The following is a 26,455-nucleotide window of genomic DNA, read 5'->3' as shown; positions in this document are numbered from 1 at the left end:
ATGATTAGCAAACATGTCTCATGTGCCTACTACATGTACTTCATGAAATACGCTATGCGTTATATATTGTGAACTATATTAGGTGCTAGGGAAACTGAAATCAGGAAAAAAAAAAAACTAAATCAGTCCTACCTTCAAAGAGCTCACATTCCACTGGGGAAAAATCAATACTGTTTTGATCTGAAAATCCATAATTCAGTTCAGTAAACAATTATTAATTCCCTATTATGTTGAAGAAACTGTGCTACGTGCTGGAAGTATATTAAAAATGACATAGTTCCTTCCCTCAGGGAGTTTATGTTCTATGACTAGAAATATTGCATGGACACAGATAAGTGTATTACATGATCCAGACAGATTTGATAAAGAAGAGTGGCCACTTTCAGCTGTAGGAATTAGGGAAGGCTCCCTGGAGGAGGTGGCACCTAAGCTAAGCATGGAAGGAAAAAAAGAATTCTAAGAGGCAGAAATGAAGGCATGGGAGAGAGCCTATGCACATGCGCAGAAGCAGAAGTGACATATCAAGTTAAGGGAATTGCTAATAATCTGGTTTAGTTATAATGGAGAATGGAAAAAGGAGAATGAATATGAAATGAGTCTGGAAAGGTAAATTGGAGCCAGATTGTAAAGGGCCACCAAACTTCCCATGATCTCTGATCCTATTTCAATTTCACTCCAAGAGAATAAGTGGTTCCAGCCTTTCTCCCACACTCCAATATTTTGGGCAGTCAGTGAGTGGGGGACAAGACCTCACCCCAGGATGGACTTGTGGATGTGACTGTGGGAGCCCAGGGACAGGTGCTGCTGCTCAGGTGAGAAAAGCCCCCACCCCCTTCCCTTCTGTTTTCCAGTCACCAATATACTGCTTCTAAATACCTTACTCTGCTTCCAGAACCCGTGTATTCTGTTCTTGGTCACTGTTTTATACCCCATAGGACATGTCCAGTCCTGAAAGTTGAAGTGTCAATAACATTCACACCTCCAGAGTTGGCAAGATCTACATTTGAGTGTTGGGGACAGGCTACCAACCAGGAAGCAGGGGCTGCTGTAATTTGCCTCACTATTTACAAAAGTATTCCAGACCAGTTGGGTGAGTCTTCTAACAACAGACCTGGCGATCGCCATCTCTCCTATACTATCATTCAGCTCCTCACTAACATAGGAATACTTCTCTAGACTGAAGAGTTCCAGACTCGGTTATCTCTACTTCCTGATTTCACTTTCAGGTGATGTCCAAAGCTCTGTGGCTTATGATCTTGCTCTGGATGCTGGACGCCTGAGTCCTCGTGCCATATTTGATGAGACAAAGAACTGGACACTAAATCGAATTAAAACGCTGGGACTAGGGAATCACTGTGAGAATGTGAAACTGCTGTTACCAGTGAGTCTAGAGTAGAATGTCTGGATTTTAGAAGGAAAGAGAAGTGTTGAGGAAAGCACATTTGAGGAGCGGAACACCTGCACTCTGGTTGGAGGGTGGGTGAAGGTGGTAAAAGATGGAGAGTAGGCAAGGGGAAAAAAGAAGGGCAGAATACTTGGCACCCAAGAGAGGTTAAAGGCTTGGAAAAGCAGAGGTAATGGCCTCATGTGCACAAGAAAGAAGGAAATGGAGACCATGCCTCAATTTGAAAAGACAGTGAGGTCAAAGGAGAGATCAACAGACTGAGAGCCAATGTTCCTCAGTTCATCGATGTTTATTTTTTCTCAGTATTGTGTGGAGGACTCAGTGACCCCTATCAGTCTGCGCCTCAACTTCTCTCTGGTGGGACAACACATCCCCTCATCTGGGAACCTCAGACCTGTTCTAGAAGTGGGTTCCCAGGACCTCTTTACTTCCCGTGTGAGTATTTAGTATATGCTCAAGAGTTTACAGTGGCTCGTTTTTGCCTACCTACTGAATCAACCCAAAGTTCCTCTGCCTGTTATTTAAGGTCTTCCATACTCTGTTCTTCATCTTACACATCCAAACTTATTTCATGCTGTTCTCTAAAGCAGATTGATGTGTCAGTCTCACTGTCCTTAATGTGCCATCTTGCGCTTCTCTCCTGGTATGCCCTTCCTAGCCTGCCTATCTAAATCCTACCCATTCTTCAAGGTCTCGGGACTTCTTGAAGCTTCCCCTTAACAGCTCTAGCCTATGTTGATTTCTCCTTCCTCCGAAATCCTGTTGCACATAAAATAAGTACCAAACTATTTAACACTAGTTTCCTAATTTTTTTTCAGTATCTGTCAGTATTTTCTTCCAGTTCAAAGATTTTCTCATCAAAATTATAACTAGGGATAGACCAATATGGCTTTGTACCAGTCTGCCAACATCCTGTGGTTGATGTTCCTTCATGTTCTGTTGTCCTCATTGTTCTCCCATGGCTTGCTGGCTCAGTACTTCACAGTGTTCTGCAGACCCTCTGCCATGAAGTGCCATGAAGGATCTGCCCTTCTGCCCTTCCATTATCACACTTCCCACCTCTTCCTTCTCCTCTTCCCAATTCCAATCTGGGGGAGGGAGTGAGCAAGAGATAGCTTGGTGGAACTCCTCAGCACACCCACTTTGGGGACTTTTTACAATTACACACACACACACACACACACACACACACACACACACACACACACATACTATTATCTCCTCTAGAGTGACTCAGTGCTATTGCACCATGGGTGTAATAGGTCTCCTCTTCTTCTAACCCCACTGCCTGCCTCCTCCATCATCCTGTGCCTCCTTCCTGGGGTTAAAACCTTCTTCTGAATTTGTCCCAGGCACTGGAATTCCTAATTCCAATTTTGCTTGTCCTAGTTTTCCTTTGAATATCCCCCAGTGTGGAGTATTAGATATCCTTGTTCACTGAGGTAGCCAGAATCTCTAGGTTCTAAAAGGGTTAGTGAAAAGATTGGAGATCAAGATTCAGATATGGGATATGAAGAGATTAGGAAGGCATTTTCTTTGCAGCTCCCCTTTGAGAAGAACTGTGGAACAGATCACCTCTGTGAGGACGACCTTGGCATTACCTTCAATTTCTCTGGGTAAGTGAACTATTTTATCTGTCCTCCAATCCATTCACTTTATAATCTCTGTTACTTTTCCAACACTCTTCCAGTTTTTCTTCCATTTCAACTGTGCCTGCTACCATCATCTTTTAATTTATTCTGCTGCCAATTCTTAAGTTAATTCCATATTTTCACCACTAATCTGGAAACTCTGTTTTACCAACCTTAAAATATGAGATAAATGCTAGCCCTTATTATTGTTGCTACTGTATTATCTCCTTGTCCCAACATGCCTTGGGTGCACCCAGTTTACCCTTCATTTCTGTCAATTTTTTTCCTGATTAAACTTTTTCCTTTAATCCCTTCAATGTGTCTATCATCAATTTTACTGTGTTCCACAATGGAGACAGGACAATTGGTCTACAGGTCATGAAAGCAGCAATTGTTGCCAGGAACTTTGAAAAGGGCAACTGTGTCACCCTCAGAGGATGCCTAGAGCCAGGCTATATAAAGCACTCTCGTTGAAACTTCTAGATCAGAGTTTCTAAACTGGTTCTCCCATTGCTGAGGTGACTGTGTCAGGAGGGAGAGCCAAGACAGCCAAAAGAACTGCATTCTTGGATGTAGCTTCTGTATTCTCTTACATTTGCCTGTGCCAAATGTTGCAAGATCCTGGCAACAGGAGTTTGTGGCACCCTGACATTTTATCTTGAGGGATTTCTAATTTTGTTTCTAGTGCAACTGTTGACATCATTTCAGCATATCTTTGTTCTGACGTTTTGGCCTCGTATTCTTTTATTTTATAATGCTGCCCCCTCCATTTTATCAGAGTGCTTTTTTCCCTACTATCATTATTTTTAATGGTCTTAAATTTTCATGAGGATTTCAGACAGTTTTGCTTCTTTGGGGCATTTCTATTGCTACTTCTGTAAAGGGTCATGAGGAGGTAAACTCTCTTATGACTTCTTACTTGGTCATCTCTCTGGGTCTTGTATTACATTCATACATCAGACATCCCAGCTTTGAAATCAAGAAACCTGCCAGCCTCTGGTTCTTCCTACAACCATACTTCAACGCTTATTGCAAAATTCTGAATTCCTCATGTCAAATCAAGGCAAGGCAAGAAGCATTTATTAAACACCTATTGTGTGGTAGGCAAAGAAAGGCAAAAATAGTCCCTTCTCTCAAGGAGAGTTCACAATCCAATGGGAGGGAGACAATATGTAAACAACTATGTATAAGCCAGATGTATACATAATAAATTGGAGATAATCTCAGGGGGAAAGCACTAATATTGAGGAAGATCAGGAAAAGCTTCTTTTAGAAGATGAGATTTTTAGCTGAGACTTAAAGGAAGCCAAGAGGCAAAGGTGAGGAGAGAGGGACTTCTAGGCATGGAGGAGAGTCAAAGAAAATGCCTGGAATAAAGAGACAGAGTGCCATGTACAAGAAAACAGTAAGGAGACTATATATTTTCACAGCCCCTATCCCTTATTTCCACGTTCTTCCGCAGACATCAGCCCCCGTGGTATATGAAAGTAATAGAATATTATTGTGCTATAAGAAATGATGAGCAGGGCAGCTAGGTGGCGCAGTGGATAGAGCACCGGCCCTGAAGTCAGAAGAAGCTGAGTTCAAATGCGGCCTCAGACTAAACACTTGACACTTACTAGCTGTGTGACCCTGAGCAAATCACTTAACCCCAATTGCCAAAAAAAAAAAAAGATGATGAGCAGGCAGACTTCAGAAAAACCTGGAAAGATTTATGTGAACTGATGCTGAGTGAAGTGGGCAGAACCAGCAGAACATTGTACATAGTAACAGCCACACTGTGCAATGACTAACTTTGATAGACTTAGCTCTTCTCAGCAATGCAAGGATCTAACAACTCCAAAACACTCGTGATGGAAAACCCATCATGAGGCTATCCTCATCCAGAGAAAGAACTTAGGAGTGTGAATGCAGATGGAAGCATACTATTTGCTCTCTTTTTCCTTTGCTGTTGTGTTTTATTGCTTCATTCTCATGATTGCTCCCATTAGTTCTAATTCTTCTTTACATCACGACTAATGTGAGAATATGCTTAATATGAATGTACAAGTAGAGCCTATATCAGAGCGTATGCCATGTTGGAGAGAAGGGAGGAGAGGAAGGGGAGAAAATTTAAAACTCAAATTCTTATGGAAGGGAATATTGAAAACTAAAAATTAAGTAATTGCTAAAAAAAGGAAATCAGCTCCCAAACTTAATCATGACCCCTAATACTAAGCCTTTCTCCTTGTAGCCTACAGACTATGGTGGTTGGAATGATCTGGAGTTGAATGTGACAGTGACGGTGACAAATCAGGGGGAAGATTCTTACAGGACCATGGTGACCTTCTTATATCCCCCAGGACTGTCCTATCGACGAGTATCAGTGACCCAGGTAAACATCAAATTCGTATGAGAGTGTCTTCCTAATCTCTCTCTCTCCTCCCCCCAGCTACCTCGTTCCTCTGCATTGTCTTCCAATTGTTTCTTTGTTGTCTCTTACAACCGACCAGAGCTGGCATCCTCGCAATCTGTGCGTCTTGCATGTGAGGCAGCAGCGCCAGAGAACAAGGCCCTGAAAGGTACTGGCTGCAGCATCAATCACCCCATCTTCCAGGAAGCAGCTAAGGTTAATACCTCCTACTTTCCCATTCTCTCTGTCTCTCTCTGTCTCTCTTCCTCCTCTTTTCTCCTTCCTTATTTTCTTCTCTTCCTCTTGGTTCATGGTCCTCTCTGTCCTGCTGTTTCCTTCTCATTGTTAGTTTTTTCCTTTTTGTGACCTACTCTTACAGATTCCAATTTAATAATAATTAATGTTTATTAATATTTGTCCAATATTCAGAAAAACACTTATAAAATTAGGTGAATTAGGGGCAATTCTTCCTATCACAAAGGAATTCTTCCCCTTCATGGTTCTTTTAAATGGAAAATTCCCCTATTACTTTCAAAATACGACTACAGTAATTGACATGTGATTTTACAACAAGCTCATCACATGATCTATGTGTACTTCTATAGTGACTTCCAGGGAACTATACATATGTATGTACTAGGGAATTATGTTTTATAGGATGCTATTTGAAATGAATGAGCAATCAGCTGGGATTGGGAAATGTTTTCATTACATAAAGCCTTACATTGTAATCACAACATAAGTTTGGTCCCTAGAACCAAAAACAGAGTTTACCTTGGTGGCCTCTCTCCATAATAATCTCTCTAATTCACTTTGACCTCACCCAGAAACACCAGGATTTGGCTCAGGACATCAGATACAGGATAGGTTTTACTTAATCTCAAACACACAAAAAATGCAAAATGAACTTAGTTAGCCCTGAACTCTTTTTTATAATTGTGAACACTCTTTTCTAATTTTCTGAATAGCCTGTGCCACATTCCCTCTGGACTTGACTCACAGGATCAAGGATGACCCAGGCTAAATTATTCTTCAGAACAAATGCTCTGCTTTGCCAATCCTTATGTTTTAGTTTTATGGACCTCTCTTCAGGGCCAAGACTGAGCATCTCTATTTTATATCCTTCCAAGTCGCCATGTAGTGCCAGACCTTAAATGCACAAAATTTCCTGTAGAGGCCAAGTAGAAATATTAACTTCTCTGCAGTTCCATGTACAGCATTGCATGCTTACGTATGCATTTCTCCCCTTTCTATCAACTCCTTTGGAGGACCTCTCTGAAGAGTCTGGTGTCTTTTCTCTTAGTAGGACTTCTCTTTTCTCTGAACTTCTTTTTGATTCTCCTTCTGATGAGTCCTCATCTCCTTTTAAAAACCACATCCAAGGGCCAGCTCGAGATGTGGAACTTTATTAACAATAACAGCAGGTCAGTAACACTGACTGGAATGTTCCATGAAAAAAAGCCAGTGAGTCAAAGACGACCCAAGCCTAGGACAATTCACCTCATTCTGAAAACTGTGAGGAGAAGTGAGAGAAAGAGGGTTACTTCTGGAAGCATACCCACTACCTAATGGTATAACCAGATTTAATTGTTACGCATTTCATTTCAGAGAGTCTGAAATAAGCACTTGCTATGTGATTAGTGTGCTAGGTACTTATAGGGAATTCAAAAGAAGCAGAGGATATGAAGAATTTATATTTTTAGTGATTTCCTGCTCCTTCCTCCCTTAGGTCACTTTTGTAGCCACATTTGATATCTCTCCCACTGCCACCCTTGGAGACAAAATGCTCATGAAAACTAAAGTGAGCAGGTGAGCCCAAAATGCATGGAACTTCTTCCCTCTCAGTTCATGTTACCTCCAAACCACTCCTCCTCTGAAGCCCCACCAGATGTTTCCATTCAATTGAACTAGCATGTATTAAGCATATACTAGGTACCAGGCACTGTTCTAGGTGCTAGTGACACAAAGGTGTTTTTTTTTTAATAATCCTTTCCTCCAAGGAATTTATGTTCTATTGGGGCGAAACAACATATATAAAGATAAGTAAATACAAAACAATTTGGAAATGAAGGAATCAGAATGTGATTCTTATGGGAGGTGGCCACAAAAGGTACAGATGAAGAGTAAAAGCATTCCAGGCATAGGGGAATATGTGCGAAGGCTGGGATGACCTACCTTCTCTTTTCCTACAGTGAAAATAACACACCTAAGTCCAACAACACCACCTTTCAGCTGGAGGTACCAGTGAAGTATGCTGTCTACTTGGTAATCAGCAGGTATCAGCTCTCTCGGTCACTGACAAGACATGTGCCTTGGCATCAACTCCCACTTTATACTCACAGCCTTCTTTTGGCATGAAACCACTGCTTCCTTGTACTTGTTGTTTAAATCTCAAAGTGGATTTGCTCATTTAAGATCAGGAGTTTTCTGAATTATCTGATGTGGGATGCTCATACTCCTAAGTAGGATGTGGCCTGAAGCCACACAGAGGAAGGGAAAGAATAGGGTTCCTGTGAAACTAAGGAGAAGCAAGAGGTGTTAATACTGTCAGGGAGGTCACCAAAAAAAAAAAAGGCAAAGCTTCAGAACTGGGATAGATTATACCAAACAACTGTGGCTAACCGGTTCTGGGACCAATATTCTGGATAAAAGAAAGTGACAGAGGGAGTGCCAAAGAGACTGTGAAAGGAGGGGAGAACCCAGAAAGAGTTGAAAGGAAAACTATTTTTAAAACCAAGATACTAGACCAGAGATGAGTCAATATTGTCAAGTGACATAGGCTGGTGCTGCCAACCTCTATTTCAGGAATGCATGGGACTAAAAAGATTTCTAGTCTCCTTACTTGTCTCAAATTTGGGTATTGGGGCTTCTTTTTTTTTTTAGGATTTTATCTGGTTTGGGCTGTAAGGGATATTGGGGTTCTTGTGAAGGAGAATTCAGGGAGGATGTAGCGCAGGGTAAAGAAGACTGTGTTAGCTGAAAACAAAACTGCAGAATTTTTGTAATCCATAAAGCTAAGGAGGATACCAAGGTGGTACAGTTCATAAACCAAAGAGCTACTCTTTCCACACGCTCTACTTCAGCAACTGCCCCTTCCTCTCAGTCCACAATGGGGCCCCATTAGCCCCACCATCACAACTGTGTGACTTTGGACAAGTCACTTCCCTTAGGCTAGCTGATCTCTAAGGTCCTTGTTAACTACAAATTCTGTGTATACATTGCCTAACTAATCTCAAACTGGACCCTGTTTGTACAGCTTGAAGCTTATTCAGGGGCTCTCCATGGTGTTTATTCCATTAACACTTTCTCTTTTTCCACCAGCATTGAAGATTCCACCAAATATCTTAACTTCTCAGTTTCAGAAGAGAAGCAAGTTAACACGACTGAGCATGGATACAGAGTGAGGGAGGAGGGACCAAAACCCCCGGGGCATCTGGGAAAGACACAGTGACTGAGGAGCAGAACCAAAATTAGAATGGAAAAAATGGGGCTTTGCCCCATGGCACAGACATGGGATGGGATTCTTCCTTGCCTCACAGACCTCCAGAGGCACAGAGAAAAACTACCCCCTGCTCCCACCCCCAGGGTAGCAACCCTCACCCTTGTGGCCTAACCTTCCATGAGGGGGTCAGGTCTTTCTGGAGCATGGGATACCTACCATCTTTCAGCCTAAACATATCAGTGGTAGGACTGTCTTATAGGCCACCATGATCCACACTGCCCCCTCCCCACTGCATTTGCCACAGGCTCATTTTCATTGGGTTTTGGCTGAATGCAGGTACGAAATGTGTGGGGTTGGGAATGGAAATAAAATCTCGTGTAAGTTGGGGAAGAGTCAAGGAGAGGGCAGGATTCAAAACATTGTTTTCCATCCATCCTCTCTGCAGATAAATAACCTGGGACAGAGGGCTCTACCTGTCCACATAGACTTCTGGGTTCCTGTGGAATTGAACAAGGAGTCTATATGGAATCTGACTGAGGTCATTTACCCCCAGGTAATCTTGGATCAAATGCAACAGTTACCCTCCCATATCCCTTCTTTGCACTGGACCATAGCTTCCCTATTTCTCTGACAAATCCTCAGCCTCCTACTTCACACTAAAGACCTTATCTCTGTCTGATTTTTCACTCCCTAGGATTCATCAATTCAGTGTGCCATAGAAAGAAAAGAACCCAGTCACTCTGACTTCTTGACCCACATCCACAAGAGCCCAGTGAGGATGGACTCTAGAATCATCCCCAATTTGTTAAAAGAACATAGAAGTTCAGTGTTCTCTTCAGTGGTTGTTGTTTTACCTCAGAGACACCACTGTCTCATATCTAACTCTCCCCACTCAAACTAAATAGAAGTCAATGTTATTTTGAGCCCGAAACCCTAAACCTGACTCCTTCAGAACTTTGTCTTCTCCCCTCCCCAGAATTGCTCCATTGCTGTCTGCTTGAGAATTGGCTGTGATATCCCCACCTTCAAAATCCAAGAGGAGACTGACTTCCTCATTAAAGGCAATTTCAGCTTTGGCTGGGTCAGCCAGGTATGTGGGGCAGCATAAGGGGTGGGGGTGGGGGCGATGTAGGAGTATGGCAGCTTTAGAACTGGAAGAGACCACAAAGGACATCTGAGGCCAATGCCCTCTTATTTTGCAGATGACATAGCTGAGACCCTGGGAGGTCACCCAGGTAGTAAGCATTAGAGGAGAGATTTGAACCCAGGTTCTCTACATCAGGGATTCTTTACCTGGGGTCCATAAACTTGTTCTTTAACAGATTTTTAAAAATTTTGATGACTACATTCCAACATGATTGGTATCCTTTGCAATCTTCTGTATTTTATGCATTTAAAAACATTATTCTGAGAAGTGGTCCATAGGTTTCACCAGACTGACAAAGGAGTCCATGACACAAAAAAGAGGTTAAGTACCCCTAACCCAGTGCCTGTGCTCTTAAATGGCATCCCGGCTTCATCCCAAGGGTCCTATGTCTGAATCAGCTCTATGGTCCTCGTTCTCAGATGCTGCTACTCCTACCCCAAAGGAGACACATTTTTGCTGTTCTGTGACTTCCCCAGAGCCAGCCACTTCAGCTTTCCTTCCTCTCTTTTGCAGACTCAACAGAAGAAGCTGTTGTTTGTGAGTTCAGCTAAGATTAGTTTTGATGAATTAAAGTATTCCCAGCTTCCAGGACAAGAGGCCTTTTTGAGAACCCAGGTAATTGACCACGGAGTCAGTAAGGCTGGTAAATCTCTTTCTTGGTATAATTTAAGTTGGTATTTAGTGGGCATTTTTGCTTAAGGTTGGGAGCATACAATAAAAAGCAGATTTCTCCTTAGGTCCCCAGGTGCTTTTATACAGGGGCAGGTCCCAGAGTCCCAGGAAGAAAAGTAGTAGGAGGCTGAGGTGGTGCGCTGGACCAAGAATCAGGGACACCTGAGTTCAGACAAGACATGGCTGGCTGCCTTAGTTTCCTCATCTGTAAAATGGGGATGATAATAGAACCTACCTCTCAGACTTGTTGTATCTCAAATGAGATAATATTTGTAAAGCGCTGTGCAAACCTTAAAGGCTTGTGTAAATGGTAGCCATTATTCTTAACTAAGATGATGATGAGGTTTGTCAGCAAAATCTGGTCCTTTCAAATGAAAAGCACTCTCTTAGCATAGTCTCTGGCACATGATAGACATTTAAGGAATGTTGATTGATTAATGGACTGCTTGATTGACTGATGGGGCTCTGCTTCAAACCAGGTAGAGACAGTGGTGGAACAGTATGAGATCTACAATCCCATTCCCCTCATCTTGGGCAGCACTGTGGGGGGACTCCTGCTGCTGGCACTCATCACAATTGGGCTGTATGAGGTGAGACTCCTCCTCCCCAGCCCCACCATCCCCCTTCTCCCATGCTTCTAAGTTCCCTTTACTCCCTCCTGACTTGTCCTTCCTGATTTTACTTCCTTTTGTGCCACCCACAGCTTGGTTTCTTCAAACGTCACTATAAGGACATGATGGAAGATAAAGCCCAGGAGGCTGATCTGAAAAATGAAGACTCTCAAGCCCCCACCTCCTGATGCAGCCATCCCACTCTCCTAGGCCTGTTATCATGGGGTGAAATCTCAGCCCTCCCTTTCCCTGGACAAAGCTGGGCCTGAGATGACAGCTTTTCATCAGACTGCTTCTACAAACTCTCCTTCCTTGGCCCACAAATGCAACCGAGTCTTTCATATGACACAACCATGGGTGCCCAAAACCTGTCACACTTCCTGGGAAATACTGCCATTCTGGCATGTTTGAATAAAACCTCTTGCCTTTGAGTCAATCCACCCATTCTTTAGCCTTGCAACTTCCCTGTTGGGGCTGGCAGGCTGGAGGGCTGGGGCACCATCAACGTCGTGTGTAAATGGAGTCAGTCTTCTCCCTTCCCTTTCTAACAGGAAATAAATTAGAGTGACACACAGTGCCTGGATGGGGTTGATCCTGTCAGTGATGAGGGTCAAGCACAGGAAAGGGAAGAGTCACCAGGCCCAAGGTTCCCAGCACTGGGTATCAGAAATCTTTGTCTCATACAAGAATAAAGGTGTTGGCTATCTCCCTGTTCCCTTCATCGCTACGAAATTATCATTAGTAGCTGAAATTATCATTAGTAGCTGACTCTCAGTTTTCCATTGGAAATTTAAAACGAAAACCCAATAACAACAATCGGCACATGTGTCTGAGAAGTAGAAACAGGGAATGTAGCTCCCAGCAAAGGTTGGGGAACACTAGCAAGCACCCCCACACACACACAGCTTGTCTATTCTGGGACTGGAAGGGTTGTTCTTATCAGCCTCAAGGTGAGGACAAGTAATTAGCTGTTTTTTCACACCAGCTACCCAGTGTGAGAAGGGGGGCAGGGAAGGACTAAAAGTGCAGGGTGCTGTGTTTGCAGGTCAGCATCAATGGTGATTTCCCACACATAGCCCTCTCTCCCAACCCCAAGGGAGACGAACACTAAGAATAACCTTTCATCTGGCCCCCACAGAGCAGGTCAGTGGGCTGCTGAGAAGACAGTAGGAAGAGACTGGTCCTTTACTTATTCTTTTCTTCCTAAAGGTCCTTCCACTATATTCCTCTTCAGACTAGCGATCATTAGACAAGTCCAATTCTGAAAGGCCGTTAGGCGACAGGAGTCACAGTTTCAGAGCTGGAAAGAATCTTGGAGGCCATTGGATCTCATTTCTCATTTTACATATGAAGAGGAATCTGAGGCAGAGAGAAGTTAAAGGACTTACCCAGGATTTCAGAGCCATAAGGGTCTGAGGTGGGATTTCAATCCAGCTCTTCCTGTCTCTGATTTCAGATCCACCATGCTATGCTGCCTCAAGATTTTTCCCTGCCCTTTGTGAACAAGCCTGTTCTAGACTTTCTGAACTCACAACCACAATGAAACACTTCATACTTATGTGGGAGGGATGACTTTATTGCTTCTTGGGTCCCCATAATCTTACCTGTCCACCCACAACCATGGGGCCCAAGGAAACTCATAGTTCTTACTTGAAGTGTTCACAGTCTGTAGGGGTTTATTCTCTACATGTTTCTCTCTTAGAATAAAAGTCCCCTGAGAACAGGAATGATTTTACTTTTGTCCGTGCATCACTACGCATGGTTGTTTTTTTTAATCTAGATTACAGGACCTTTTTTTTCCTTCATGTTGTGATACCTCTTTCAATATAATTGTATTCCTCTGCAATCCTATGTATTTTATTTTATGCTTTTAAATCTGATAAGAGATTGATAGGCTTCAATGGACAGCTAAGGGGGTCCATCAACCCAAAAATGTTAAGAATCCCTGTCCTACAACTTAGCACTGTTCATGGCACACGGTATGTCTTTAAGAAATACTTGTTTATTGATTGAATAAGAATCCAATTAATACAATAATTCAGTAAAAGTCACATTTGTATAACGCTTCTAATTTAATTCCCAAACAACACTTTTACCGCTGAGGAAGCTGAGATTCAGAGAAAAGATGGTTTGCACCTCTGTTCAAGTGCACAAATGAGAAAAGAGGAGGTTGGTCATAGTCTGAAGCAGTCTTGCAAGTAGGTCCCATGAGCTGAGGGATGCCAGGAGTGATCCACAACATCTCTCCTACCCTGCCTATCCTGGTGCTTGAAATTCCACTTAGACATGCAATCCCTTAAGTCTTGAAGACCTTTGGGTCCCAGGAGTCCTCTGTTAAAATACAAATAATAAGTCATTAGTTGCTCTAAAAAGCAATTGGCTGAAAGCAAGATCCCAAACAGAAGAGGAGGAAAAAAAAAAACAGGTGAAGGACTTAGCAGGCTTTTGCCTGAAAATGGCAGTGAAAGGACGTTTGCTGGTCATACGCACAAAATGAACCTCTAAAATGGTATTGGAAGAGTCAGGGCCAAGATGGTGGAGGAAAGGCAGGCACTCACCTGAGCTCTCTCAGATTCACCTCCAAACAACTTTAAGTAATGCTTCAAAACAAATTCTGGAGGGACACACGGAAAGATGATGTGAAACAATTGTCTAGTTATTGCACCAGGGTGGGAGTAGAATGCAGTCCAGCGCAGGCCACACTAGCACAAATCAGGCCCCAACAAACCAGCAACAGGACTTGGGTGGATGGGAGTGACTGAATCAGCAGCAGCAGTAGCTTCTAGAGAAACTGGGGGTTGGACAACTGGTCAGAAGAAGATTACAGGAATCCCTTTCGCTGGCACTGGGTACAGGACTCTGTTGCATTGCCCATCCTCACATCTGGGTCACAGCCCTGTGTGCTAGGGAGGAGCACTGGCATGCCAGAGCTTGCAGCTGAAGGAGAGGGAGAATGCTTGTGGTCACTCAGACCAGAGCGCAAGCCAGGACAGTAGTAAATATTCTTCTCCTTAGATCATACCACCTTGGAAGAACTGAAAGCTTACAAATCCTAGGCCCGACCTAGGCCTGAATACAGCTACACAAAAAAACCTGAAGCTTGGGACAGTGCCCCTCCACCCTGGGAGCAGAGCCCAACTTTAATATAAGGTTAAAAATCAAAACACAGGATGGAAAAATGAACAAACAGAAACAAAAAAAAGACGCTGACCATAGAAAGTTATTATGACAGGGGAAAGCAAAACACAAACTCAGAAGACAACAAAGTCAAAACTTAAGTATATCCAAAGCCTCAAAGAAAATGTGAATTGGTATTAGGCCCAAAAAGAATTCCTGGAAAAGATTCCGTCCTCCCCCCCCCCAAAATTAACAGCTTCATGAGTAATGAGTGGGTTCTTTAACAAAATTAATGAAAATAAAATAAAAAGAAACTGTAAAGGGGGGGTGGATATTTACAGCAAATATCACTGATAAAAGTATGCTATCTAGTAGATACAGGAAACTGACACATATGTGATCAAGAACAATTCTCCAATAAATAAATCCTTAAAAGATATGAACAGCTTTCAAAAGGAACTTATTAAAACATACTCCAAATCACTAAAAGAGAAACACAAATTAAAGCAACTCTGAGCTTTTACTTCATATTCTCCAGGTATTTAGGCAAAGGTGACAAAAATGGGAAGTGTCATTGTTGGAGCAAATGTTGAAAGACAGGCATACTAATACTCTGTTGGTGGAGCTGCAAAGTAGTTCAACTGCTCTGTATAATAAGTTGAAATTATCAAAGAAAAGTGGTTAAGCTATTCAATAAAGGTATAATGTGTATCATAGCCTTCGAAACACTGCTCCCACCATTGGTCACATGTTCCCAAGGTCAAGGACAGAAAAAAAGGTCCAACATACGATAAAATATTAATAGCACTTTATATAGTAGGGAATGGCTCCTCCCTTTAAAGAAGCCCTGCTCAGAGCTGCACCCGAGTGCTGATCAAATTGTGTGGCTTGGTAGAAAGAATGAAAGAGAAGCCAAGGGTTCTGGAAAGGAGCCAAGGGGGGCAGTTCATTGGCTGCAAAATCTGCTCTTTTTGCTTGCTTCTTCTGTTCTGTGATTAACCCAAGTTCTCCACCCCCATTTGCAGCTGCGTAATTTATTGAGCTAACCCCTATCAAATCCTTGTCAGCAGTCTGCTTCCGCCCCTCCTTTTCTCCTATCCCACTTCACCCGGCACTACTCACTTCCTAGGAGGCTCCAAGAACCACTCCAACTATGGCATCTGGTGCTGTGTTCCTGCTCACAGGTGAGTGGAGACCCCTTCCTTTGGAATGGGGAAGGGAGGTGAGATGATTGGGTAAAAAGAGTAAGTCCCCATCTAAGTCTATCCATTGGAGCTCTGAGAAGGAAAAAGGAGGACAGATGGAAAGCAAGGAGGGAAAAAGACCAGAATAGGTCCCCAGGGTTGGAGGTGAGGTGGAGGAGTGGCATAGGGTGGCAGAGTGAATAACAAAACCGATTCGATGAAGACTGAAGGATACAAACTACAGCCACACCAAATGTGGTAAGTTCCATAGATCCAGCTTTGGAGCCACCTTTTCTATGAAGTTCTCCAGATCCCCCTAGTTACAAGTAACTCCTCCCTCATCAGCTCTTGTGGCATATTTTATATTCCCTTTAAGGGACAGTACTGTGTTAAAGAGGAAAGAACACTGGACCTGGGCTCAGGAGACTATTGACTCTCACAACCCTTTACAGCTGTGTGACTCTAAGCAAAGTATTTAAGCCATCCGAACCTTAATGTCCTTCTCTGTAAAATAATAATAATGCTTGCCCTACCTCCCTACTAGGGCTGTTATGAGGAAAGCAGTCCTTTAAATCATAAATGTGAATTTCTAGTATTACGGACTCATATTCCAATTCACATGATATTCATCTGGATCTCCTCCTACTAGACAATAAAGTCCATTACAGCAAGAACCATATTAAGTATCTTCCCCAGCACTAAGGACAGTGACGTTACTCCTAGAGATAATATGTCTGAGAGAGGGAAAAAATGTGTTCACTGTCCTCTACCCATAAAAAGTTACTCCATATTAACACCTGAGGTTGCTGTTTGCCCTTTGTTCTTGAAGAGGACCATGACACGAGGGAGGTGATGCCATGACATGCAAGTGAATTGGATTTAAGTGAGGGAGGGCTGTGCAAAGTCACCAGCCTCACTTTCTCCTCCAGAGCCATCTGCGTCCAGTGGCCAGATATGGATCGGGATGACTGGAGATGGCCCAGGATACAGTGGGGAACCTTGGTCTTAAGATCTCAACCACCCTGACAGTATAGGGGTGTAGGGTAAGAGTAGAACAAGGAAGAGATGGGCACAAACACTGCTCTGGTGGGATAGAGGCTGGAAAACAGAGAGGCATTGACCCCTAGGCACAGTAATGGTGGGGCCCCAGGGTCCTGATCACCAGCTCTTGGATATTACATTAATGCTTCAGTTCTTTCTATGTTTCAGGTGTTCCATTTCCAGAATGATCTTTACCCCATCACTTTCCCATTCTTTTGCTTAAGCCCTGTCCCTCTCCTCCCCAGATTCCCTATGATTCTTGCTATTAGACTCAACTTTCTCACACTAAAGGGAAAAGAGTATCTTAGAGTTCTACAGGAAAGAGAAGTCAGATTATCTGAGAAAGCTAAGGTGAGGGGGAAAGCACATGAAATGCCTCATGGCTCTTCTCCCTCTTAACTACTGGGAGACATAATGAAAAATGCACATTCTTGGCCCTTGTCCTGACTCTGTTACTGATGGATTGATGCAGACCAGGAAACTGGACCTTGGAGTTTGCACAATCCATTTAAATTCAAGAAACATGGGACAGTGAAGAGCATTGTGTTCATGTGACATGAACACTGGTTGAGGAAATTGAGACTGCTTAGCCTGGAGAAGACATCATAGCTGTCTTCAATAAGGAACACATAATTTAACCTTTGAATATCCCCCAGTGCAGCATTAGATATATCCTTGTTCATTGAGGTAGCCAGAATCTCTAGGTTCTAAAAGGGTTAGTGAAAAGATTGGAGATCAAGATTCAGATATGGGATATGAAGAGATTAGGAAGGCATTTTCTTTGCAGCTCCCCTTTGAGAAGAACTGTGGAACAGATCACCTCTGTGAGGACGACCTTGGCATTACCTTCAATTTCTCTGGGTAAGTGAACTATTTTATCTGTCCTCCAATCCATTCACTTTATAATCTCTGTTACTTTTCCAACACTCTTCCAGTTTTTCTTCCATTTCAACTGTGCCTGCTACCATCATCTTTTAATTTATTCTGCTGCCAATTCTTAAGTTAATTCCATATTTTCACCACTAATTGAAACTCTGTTTTACCAACCTTAAAATATGAGATAAATGCTAGCCCTTATTATTGTTGCTACTGTATTATCTCCTTGTCCCAACATGCCTTGGGTGCACCCAGTTTACCCTTCATTTCTGTCAATTTTTTTCCTGATTAAACTTTTTCCTTTAATCCCTTCAATGTGTCTATCATCAATTTTACTGTGTTCCACAATGGAGACAGGACAATTGGTCTACAGGTCATGAAAGCAGCAATTGTTGCCAGGAACTTTGAAAAGGGCAACTGTGTCACCCTCAGAGGATGCCTAGAGCCAGGCTATATAAAGCACTCTCGTTGAAACTTCTAGATCAGAGTTTCTAAACTGGTTCTCCCATTGCTGAGGTGACTGTGTCAGGAGGGAGAGTCAAGACAGCCAAAAGAACTGCATTCTTGGATGTAGCTTCTGTATTCTCTTACATTTGCCTGTGCCAAATGTTGCAAGATCCTGGCAACAGGAGTTTGTGGCACCCTGACATTTTATCTTGAGGGATTTCTAATTTTGTTTCTAGTGCAACTGTTGACATCATTTCAGCATATCTTTGTTCTGACGTTTTGGCCTCGTATTCTTTTATTTTATAATGCTGCCCCCTCCATTTTATCAGAGTGCTTTTTTCCCTACTATCATTATTTTTAATGGTCTTAAATTTTCTCATGAGGATTTCAGACAGTTTTGCTTCTTTGGGGCATTTCTATTGCTACTTCTGTAAAGGGTCATGAGGAGGTAAACTCTCTTATGACTTCTTACTTGGTCATCTCTCTGGGGTCTTGTATTACATTCATACATCAGACATCCCAGCTTTGAAATCAAGAAACCTGCCAGCCTCTGGTTCTTCCTACAACCATACTTCAACGCTTATTGCAAAATTCTGAATTCCTCATGTCAAATCAAGGCAAGGCAAGAAGCATTTATTAAACACCTATTGTGTGGTAGGCAAAGAAAGGCAAAAATAGTCCCTTCTCTCAAGGAGAGTTCACAATCCAATGGGAGGGAGACAATATGTAAACAACTATGTATAAGCCAGATGTATACATAATAAATTGGAGATAATCTCAGGGGGAAAGCACTAATATTGAGGAAGATCAGGAAAAGCTTCTTTTAGAAGATGAGATTTTTAGCTGAGACTTAAAGGAAGCCAAGAGGCAAAGGTGAGGAGAGAGGGACTTCTAGGCATGGAGGAGAGTCAAAGAAAATGCCTGGAATAAAGAGACAGAGTTCCATGTACAAGAAAACAGTAAGGAGACTATATATTTTCACAGCCCCTATCCCCTTATTTCCACGTTCTTCCGCAGACATCAGCCCCCGTGGTATATGAAAGTAATAGAATATTATTGTGCTATAAGAAATGATGAGCAGGGGCAGCTAGGTGGCGCAGTGGATAGAGCACCGGCCCTGAAGTCAGAAGAAGCTGAGTTCAAATGCGGCCTCAGACTAAACACTTGACACTTACTAGCTGTGTGACCCTGAGCAAATCACTTAACCCCAATTGCCAAAAAAAAAAAAAAAGATGATGAGCAGGCAGACTTCAGAAAAACCTGGAAAGATTTATGTGAACTGATGCTGAGTGAAGTGGGCAGAACCAGCAGAACATTGTACATAGTAACAGCCACACTGTGCAATGACTAACTTTGATAGACTTAGCTCTTCTCAGCAATGCAAGGATCTAACAACTCCAAAACACTCGTGATGGAAAACCCATCATGAGGCTATCCTCATCCAGAGAAAGAACTTAGGAGTGTGAATGCAGATGGAAGCATACTATTTGCTCTCTTTTTCCTTTGCTGTTGTGTTTTATTGCTTCATTCTCATGATTGCTCCCATTAGTTCTAATTCTTCTTTACATCACGACTAATGTGAGAATATGCTTAATATGAATGTACAAGTAGAGCCTATATCAGAGCGTATGCCATGTTGGAGAGAAGGGAGGAGAGGAAGGGGGAGAAAATTTAAAACTCAAATTCTTATGGAAGGGAATATTGAAAACTAAAAATTAAGTAATTGCTAAAAAAAGGAAATCAGCTCCCAAACTTAATCATGACCCCTAATACTAAGCCTTTCTCCTTGTAGCCTACAGACTATGGTGGTTGGGAATGATCTGGAGTTGAATGTGACAGTGACGGTGACAAATCAGGGGGAAGATTCTTACAGGACCATGGTGACCTTCTTATATCCCCCAGGACTGTCCTATCGACGAGTATCAGTGACCCAGGTAAACATCAAATTCGTATGAGAGTGTCTTCCTAATGTCTCTCTCTCCTCCCCCCAGCTACCTCGTTCCTCTGCATTGTCTTCCAATTGTTTCTTTGTTGTCTCTTACAACCGACCAGAGCTGGCATCCTCGGCAATCTGTGCGTCTTGCATGTGAGGCAGCAGCGCCAGAGAACAAGGCCCTGAAAGGTACTGGCTGCAGCATCAATCACCCCATCTTCCAGGAAGCAGCTAAGGTTAATACCTCCTACTTTCCCATTCTCTCTGTCTCTCTCTGTCTCTCTTCCTCCTCTTTTCTCCTTCCTTATTTTCTTCTCTTCCTCTTGGTTCATGGTCCTCTCTGTCCTGCTGTTTCCTTCTCATTGTTAGTTTTTTCCTTTTTGTGACCTACTCTTACAGATTCCAATTTAATAATAATTAATGTTTATTTAATATTTGTCCAATATTCAGAAAACCACACTTATAAAATTAGGTGAATTAGGGGCAATTCTTCCTATCACAAAGGAATTCTTCCCCTTCATGGTTCTTTTAAATGGAAAATTCCCCTATTACTTTCAAAATACGACTACAGTAATTGACATGTGATTTTACAACAAGCTCATCACATGATCTATGTGTACTTCTATAGTGACTTCCAGGGAACTATACATATGTATGTACTAGGGAATTATGTTTTATAGGATGCTATTTGAAATGAATGAGCAATCAGCTGGGATTGGGAAATGTTTTCATTACATAAAGCCTTACATTGTAATCACAACATAAGTTTGGTCCCTAGAACCAAAAACAGAGTTTACCTTGGTGGCCTCTCTCCATAATAATCTCTCTAATTCACTTTGACCTCACCCAGAAACACCAGGATTTGGCTCAGGACATCAGATACAGGATAGGTTTTACTTAATCTCAAACACACAAAAAAATGCAAAATGAACTTAGTTAGCCCTGAACTCTTTTTTATAATTGTGAACACTCTTTTCTAATTTTCTGAATAGCCTGTGCCACATTCCCTCTGGACTTGACTCACAGGATCAAGGATGACCCAGGCTAAATTATTCTTCAGAACAAATGCTCTGCTTTGCCAATCCTTATGTTTTAGTTTTATGGACCTCTCTTCAGGGACGAGACTGAGCATCTCTATTTTATATCCTTCCAAGTCGCCATGTAGTGCCAGACCTTAAATGCACAAAATTTCCTGTAGAGGCCAAGTAGAAATATTAACTTCTCTGCAGTTCCATGTACAGCATTGCATGCTTACGTATGCATTTCTCCCCTTTCTATCAACTCCTTTGGAGGACCTCTCTGAAGAGTCTGGTGTCTTTTCTCTTAGTAGGACTTCTCTTTTCTCTGAACTTCTTTTTGATTCTCCTTCTGATGAGTCCTCATCTCCTTTTAAAAACCACATCCAAGGGCCAGCTCGAGATGTGGAACTTTATTAACAATAACAGCAGGTCAGTAACACTGACTGGAATGTTCCATGAAAAAAAGCCAGTGAGTCAAAGACGACCCAAGCCTAGGACAATTCACCTCATTCTGAAAACTGTGAGGGAGAAGTGAGAGAAAGAGGGTTACTTCTGGAAGCATACCCACTACCTAATGGTATAACCAGATTTAATTGTTACGCATTTCATTTCAGAGAGTCTGAAATAAGCACTTGCTATGTGATTAGTGTGCTAGGTACTTATAGGGAATTCAAAAGAAGCAGAGGATATGAAGAATTTATATTTTTAGTGATTTCCTGCTCCTTCCTCCCTTAGGTCACTTTTGTAGCCACATTTGATATCTCTCCCACTGCCACCCTTGGAGACAAAATGCTCATGAAAACTAAAGTGAGCAGGTGAGCCCAAAATGCATGGAACTTCTTCCCTCTCAGTTCATGTTACCTCCAAACCACTCCTCCTCTGAAGCCCCACCCCAGATGTTTCCATTCAATTGAACTAGCATGTATTAAGCATATACTAGGTACCAGGCACTGTTCTAGGTGCTAGTGACACAAAGGTGTTTTTTTTTTAATAATCCTTTCCTCCAAGGAATTTATGTTCTATTGGGGCGAAACAACATATATAAAGATAAGTAAATACAAAACAATTTGGAAATGAAGGAATCAGAATGTGATTCTTATGGGAGGTGGCCACAAAAGGTACAGATGAAGAGTAAAAGCATTCCAGGCATAGGGGAATATGTGCGAAGGCTGGGATGACCTACCTTCTCTTTTCCTACAGTGAAAATAACACACCTAAGTCCAACAACACCACCTTTCAGCTGGAGGTACCAGTGAAGTATGCTGTCTACTTGGTAATCAGCAGGTATCAGCTCTCTCGGTCACTGACAAGACATGTGCCTTGGCATCAACTCCCACTTTATACTCACAGCCTTCTTTTGGCATGAAACCACTGCTTCCTTGTACTTGTTGTCTAAATCTCAAAGTGGATTTGCTCATTTAAGATCAGGAGTTTTCTGAATTATCTGATGTGGGATGCTCATACTCCTAAGTAGGATGTGGCCTGAAGCCACACAGAGGAAGGGAAAGAATAGGGTTCCTGTGAAACTAAGGAGAAGCAAGAGGTGTTAATACTGTCAGGGAGGTCACCAAAAAAAAGTAAGTAAGTAAGTAAATAAATGAATGAATGAATGAATAGATAAATAGATAAATAAATAAACAAATAGATAGATAGATAGATAGATAGATAGATAGATAGATAGATAGATAGATAGATAGATAGATAGATAGATAGATAAAGGCAAAGTTTCAGAACTAGGATAGATCATACCAAACAACTGTGGCTAACCGGTTCTGGGACCAATATTCTGGATAAAAGAAAGTGAGTGACAGAGGGAGTGCCAAAGAGACTGTGAAAGGAGGGGAGAACCCAGAAAGAGTTGAAAGGAAAACTATTTTTAAAACCAAGATACTAGACCAGAGATGAGTCAATATTGTCAAGTGACATAGGCTGGTGCTGCCAACCTCTATTTCAGGAAGGCATGGGACTAAAAAGACTTCTAGTCTGTTTACTTTTCTAAAATTTGGGTGTTGGGGCTTCTTTTTTTTGAAGGATTTTATCTGGTTTGGGCTCTAAGGAATATTGGGGTTCTCATGAATGAGAACTTGGAGGGGGTGTAGTGCAGGGTAAAGAAGCCTGTGTTAGCTGAAAACACAATTGCAGAATTTTTGTAATCCATACAGCTAAGGGGGATTCCAAGGTGGCACAGTGCATAAAGCAACAGGTTTGGAATTGGGAAGACCTGAGTTCAAATCTGACCTCAGACACTTACTAGCTGTATGACTCTAGGCAAGTCATTGTACCCTGTTTGCCTCAGTTTCCTCATCCATAAAATGACTGGAGAAGGAAAGGGCAAACCACTCCAGTATCTTTGCCAAGAAAACCTCAAATTCGGTCATGAAGAATCATATATGACTGAACAACAACACTTTTTGAGCTTGTCTGTAAGGCTGGTCTAGGTTAATTATCCATCTATCTGGGAGCACTGGGCAAGTTCCTCACCACTCTAAAATTCAATTCCTCAGCCACACAATGAAGAGGTTGGATTAAATGATCTCCAAGATCTCTTCCAGCCCTGATATTCTAGTATTCTAGGCATCATACTGAATACTGGTTCACATCTACATATTTCTATGAATATACCAGTAAAAGGATTGTTTTTCACACCAATAGCTCCCCTCTACATTTGCACTACTTGCAATCTATGCCCATATTGCATGCCTATTCACAACTCACATTAAGCACTCAGACCTACCTACTGTCCCTAAATACCCACAGCCTATATTTACCCATTTCTATGAAAGCCAGCACGGCATAATGGATGATAAAATGCTGAACTTCAAATCTGTCAGGAAATCCTGAGTTAGAGTCCTCCCTTGGACATTAGCTATGGGCAAATTACTTAACCTTTGTTAGCCTCAATTTCCTCATTTGTAAAATGAGGACAATGATCCCTTCAGCACCTATTTCACAGGATCACTGGGAGACTCAGATGAGACAATGTAGCAAAATGCTTTGGAAACTTTACAGTGCTATGTAAATGTCCATTATAATTTGTGGTGGGACTCTTACACCATATTGGCATGGACACGTTTTGCATGTTTCTGTGTGCACAATCCAAAATTTAGTCCCCATAGGATCATATGTTACCCCAATATATAGACACACAGTTGTTCAGGGGAACAACTGAGGGCTTCCCCAAGACCTGCTTTTCACCAATAGTTCCTCTCTCTCCAGCAAGGAAGAATCCACTCAGTACTTAAATTTCTCTGCTTCCGAGGAGAAGAAAAGCCAAGAGGTCAAGCACAGATACCAAGTGAGAGGATGGGGAATACAACTTCCAGGTTCTGGCTGGGGAATGAAAAAAGCCACTGGCCAGTGGGAGAGCATAGGGAAAGAGCAGCCAAGTGGCTCTGGGAAGTACTGAAATGGAAAAAGAATTTGGGATGAAGGACTGAGAATCTACCATTGGTCGCATTGAGCTTTATTTTTTCTTTTGGCAGGTGAACAATCTGAGTAAGCAGGATCTGCCCAGCAGCATTAACTTCTGGGTCCCTGCAGAGCTAAATAGGATGATTGTGTGGGATGTGACCACAGCCAATTCCCCCCAGGTGGCGTTCTTGCCTCCCATCCCAGAGTAATCATATATCTTTGCCCTCAGACCAAGTGTCCATTATAGTCTATCACCAATGGTATCTCTCTCTCTCTCTCTCTCTCTCTCTCTCTCTCTCTCTCTCTCTCTCTTTCTCTCTCTCTCTCTCTCTTCTCTCTCTCTCCAGAAGATTCCATGTGTCTCAGAGAGGAAACCCCCCAGACATTCTGACTTCCAGACCTAAATTCAGACAAGTCCTGTGCTGGTGAGAATTAATCCTAGGATCTGCCCCCAGAACCAGCTGCCCATGGTGGAGGCTGAGGAGGGGGGAGTAAAGAAAGATAAACAACTGGATTTCTCAATTTCAGAGTTGGAATCATATCACTGTGACAGTATATAGGAATATAATATTGGCCCACAAATACTCACAACACCTCATATCAGACAAATCTGTATTCTTTGTCTATTATCCACCCTCAAGCTGACCACCCCCAGCTTTGCCTGTTTCCTCCCTTCCAGGACTGTTACATTGCAGTTTGTCTCAAAATTAGATGTAATATCTCCTCTTTTGGTGTCCAAGAAGAACTTGACTTCACTCTCAAAGGCAACCTCAGCTTTGTCTTGGTCAGCCAAGTAAGTACAGATTGTACATGAAAATTTTATCCAGAGCTAGCTGCTCTTCCTGCCTCAGAGCCAGGCACATTTCCTAAGCTTTATGGCTGCCCCCAGAACCAGTAATTCCAACCTCTCTTTGGTGGACACTGCAGAAGAAGCTGCAGAAGAAGCTTAGCTGAAATAATTTTTAATGAATTGGTATATTCCCAATTTCAAGGACAGGAGGCCTTTTTGAAATTCCAGGTATGTATAGGTCAGGCAGTGGTAAATTCTGCTCTTGGTATAAGAATCAATAGTGCTATCATGATAAATGTACCTATCTAACCCGCCAATTGGTAGTAGGAGTGGGGCCTGGAGAATTTCCCCAACTTGCAGCAGATGTTAGAGATGGTAGGAAGGGAAGCATTCTAGAAGCGTGGGGCTCAGGCTCTGAGGTGGCAATGAGGTTTGTCAGCAAGATGTCTGATCTCTTTTGATGGGTTCTTCCATGAAATTAGACAGAAACAATCCTGGAGCAATATGAAATTCACAGCCCCATCCCTCTTATTGCTGGCAGCACAGTGGGGGGACTCCTGTTGCTGGTGCTCATAACAGCTGGGCCTTCCAAGATAAGATTACCCACTGCATCCCATGCTATCTACCTGTACTGACAAGGATCCCTCTTCCCCTTTTTCCATCTATCCTTTCTTTCCAACTTCTTTTTTCTTCACTTCTCCCTTCCCTGTTACCATCTTTTCTCTACTTCCCAACATTTCTGCAGTTAACCATTTTCTTCCTTTTTTCCACAATGTCCTGATTCACTTTCTCTTTATGTTTCTCCCCCTCCCCTAGCTTGGCTTCTTTAAATGTCGCTACAAAGAAATGATAGAGGAAAATACCCAGAGTACTCACTTCAGCAATGAGGTTTCCAACTCTTTGACAGATGATTTGCCTACCCCATAGGAACTGTTTCTCCTGTCAATCAATCTTTCCATATGAGGGCTATGTATGTATACAACTGTATTTTCATTTGGATAGACCCAGAAAGGATGTCAAACATGCAGGGTAATTTTGTTTTTCTGTCATATGCTATTGTTTTCCCCGAGTAATGGAAATTTTGCATTTTCCTATGTCTATCCATTTTACAAAGGAAGAAACACGTGAAACTCCCTGTATGCAAATAGCTGCCAGCTTCACTGTTAGCTCATGCCACATTACTACCTGCTATATTAAATGAGAATGTGAAATGTATGTTTTCCATTGTGTGTTTTCTTTTTATGTGCCAAGTATCTTACAGTAGGAGTGTGCAACTTTGTGTCAATAAAACAGTTTCTCTGTGAGACTGGAAATACACAAGAAACTCTAATTTATTA

General features: G+C 42.3%; 3 protein-coding genes across 3 annotated transcripts in view; 2 read left to right on the top strand and 1 right to left on the bottom strand.

Annotated features, from left to right (window-relative positions):
- The window catches only part of LOC110220458 (integrin alpha-D-like), a 28,952-nt gene extending 16,946 nt beyond the window's left edge, over nt 1-12,006 (top strand). The window contains 18 exon segments of the mRNA XM_021004465.2: nt 681-755; nt 757-812; nt 936-1,090; nt 1,227-1,381; nt 1,709-1,840; nt 2,948-3,021; nt 5,270-5,292; nt 5,295-5,410; nt 5,531-5,644; nt 7,158-7,237; nt 7,621-7,704; nt 8,750-8,828; nt 9,316-9,423; nt 9,565-9,642; nt 9,847-9,960; nt 10,531-10,632; nt 11,169-11,279; nt 11,393-12,006. Coding sequence (XP_020860124.2) covers nt 681-755; nt 757-812; nt 936-1,090; nt 1,227-1,381; nt 1,709-1,840; nt 2,948-3,021; nt 5,270-5,292; nt 5,295-5,410; nt 5,531-5,644; nt 7,158-7,237; nt 7,621-7,704; nt 8,750-8,828; nt 9,316-9,423; nt 9,565-9,642; nt 9,847-9,960; nt 10,531-10,632; nt 11,169-11,279; nt 11,393-11,488 — 1,752 coding nt within the window. The 3' untranslated portion in view covers nt 11,489-12,006.
- Nucleotides 12,007-13,282: 1,276 nt separating this feature from the next.
- The window catches only part of LOC110220455 (uncharacterized), a 48,896-nt gene continuing 35,723 nt past the window's right edge, over nt 13,283-26,455 (bottom strand). Inside the window, exon 2 of the mRNA XM_078153025.1 lies at nt 13,283-13,631. Coding sequence (XP_078009151.1) covers nt 13,581-13,631 — 51 coding nt within the window. The 3' untranslated portion in view covers nt 13,283-13,580. The remainder of the gene's footprint in view (nt 13,632-26,455) is intronic.
- Nucleotides 15,464-26,333, top strand: LOC110220456 (integrin alpha-D-like). The gene is made up of 10 exons (XM_021004462.2): nt 15,464-15,601; nt 17,430-17,503; nt 19,758-19,899; nt 20,018-20,134; nt 21,653-21,732; nt 22,118-22,201; nt 24,134-24,212; nt 24,400-24,507; nt 25,008-25,121; nt 25,935-26,333. Exons 3-10 carry the CDS (start codon nt 19,768-19,770, stop codon nt 26,043-26,045), a joined length of 825 nt encoding a protein of 274 aa, XP_020860121.1. The 5' UTR covers nt 15,464-15,601; nt 17,430-17,503; nt 19,758-19,767; the 3' UTR covers nt 26,046-26,333.

This window comes from Phascolarctos cinereus, unplaced genomic scaffold (assembly GCF_003287225.1).
Source record: "Phascolarctos cinereus isolate Bilbo 61053 unplaced genomic scaffold, phaCin_HiC Scaffold_4;HRSCAF=312, whole genome shotgun sequence".
Taxonomy (NCBI): domain Eukaryota; kingdom Metazoa; phylum Chordata; class Mammalia; order Diprotodontia; family Phascolarctidae; genus Phascolarctos; species Phascolarctos cinereus.
Note: the sequence above shows the minus strand (reverse complement) of the source record. Positions and strands in the feature narration are given on the sequence as shown.

Bases quoted from the DNA above. Each gene is read 5' to 3' on its own strand.
- LOC110220456 (XM_021004462.2), top strand. From the start codon at position 19,768: ATGGTGGTTGGGAATGATCTGGAGTTGAATGTGACAGTGACGGTGACA. The intron at 19,900-20,017 runs GTAAACATCAAA...ACAACCGACCAG, and splicing joins GACGAGTATCAGTGACCCAG to AGCTGGCATCCTCGGCAATC. The intron at 22,202-24,133 runs GTATCAGCTCTC...CTCTCTCTCCAG, and splicing joins GTCTACTTGGTAATCAGCAG to CAAGGAAGAATCCACTCAGT.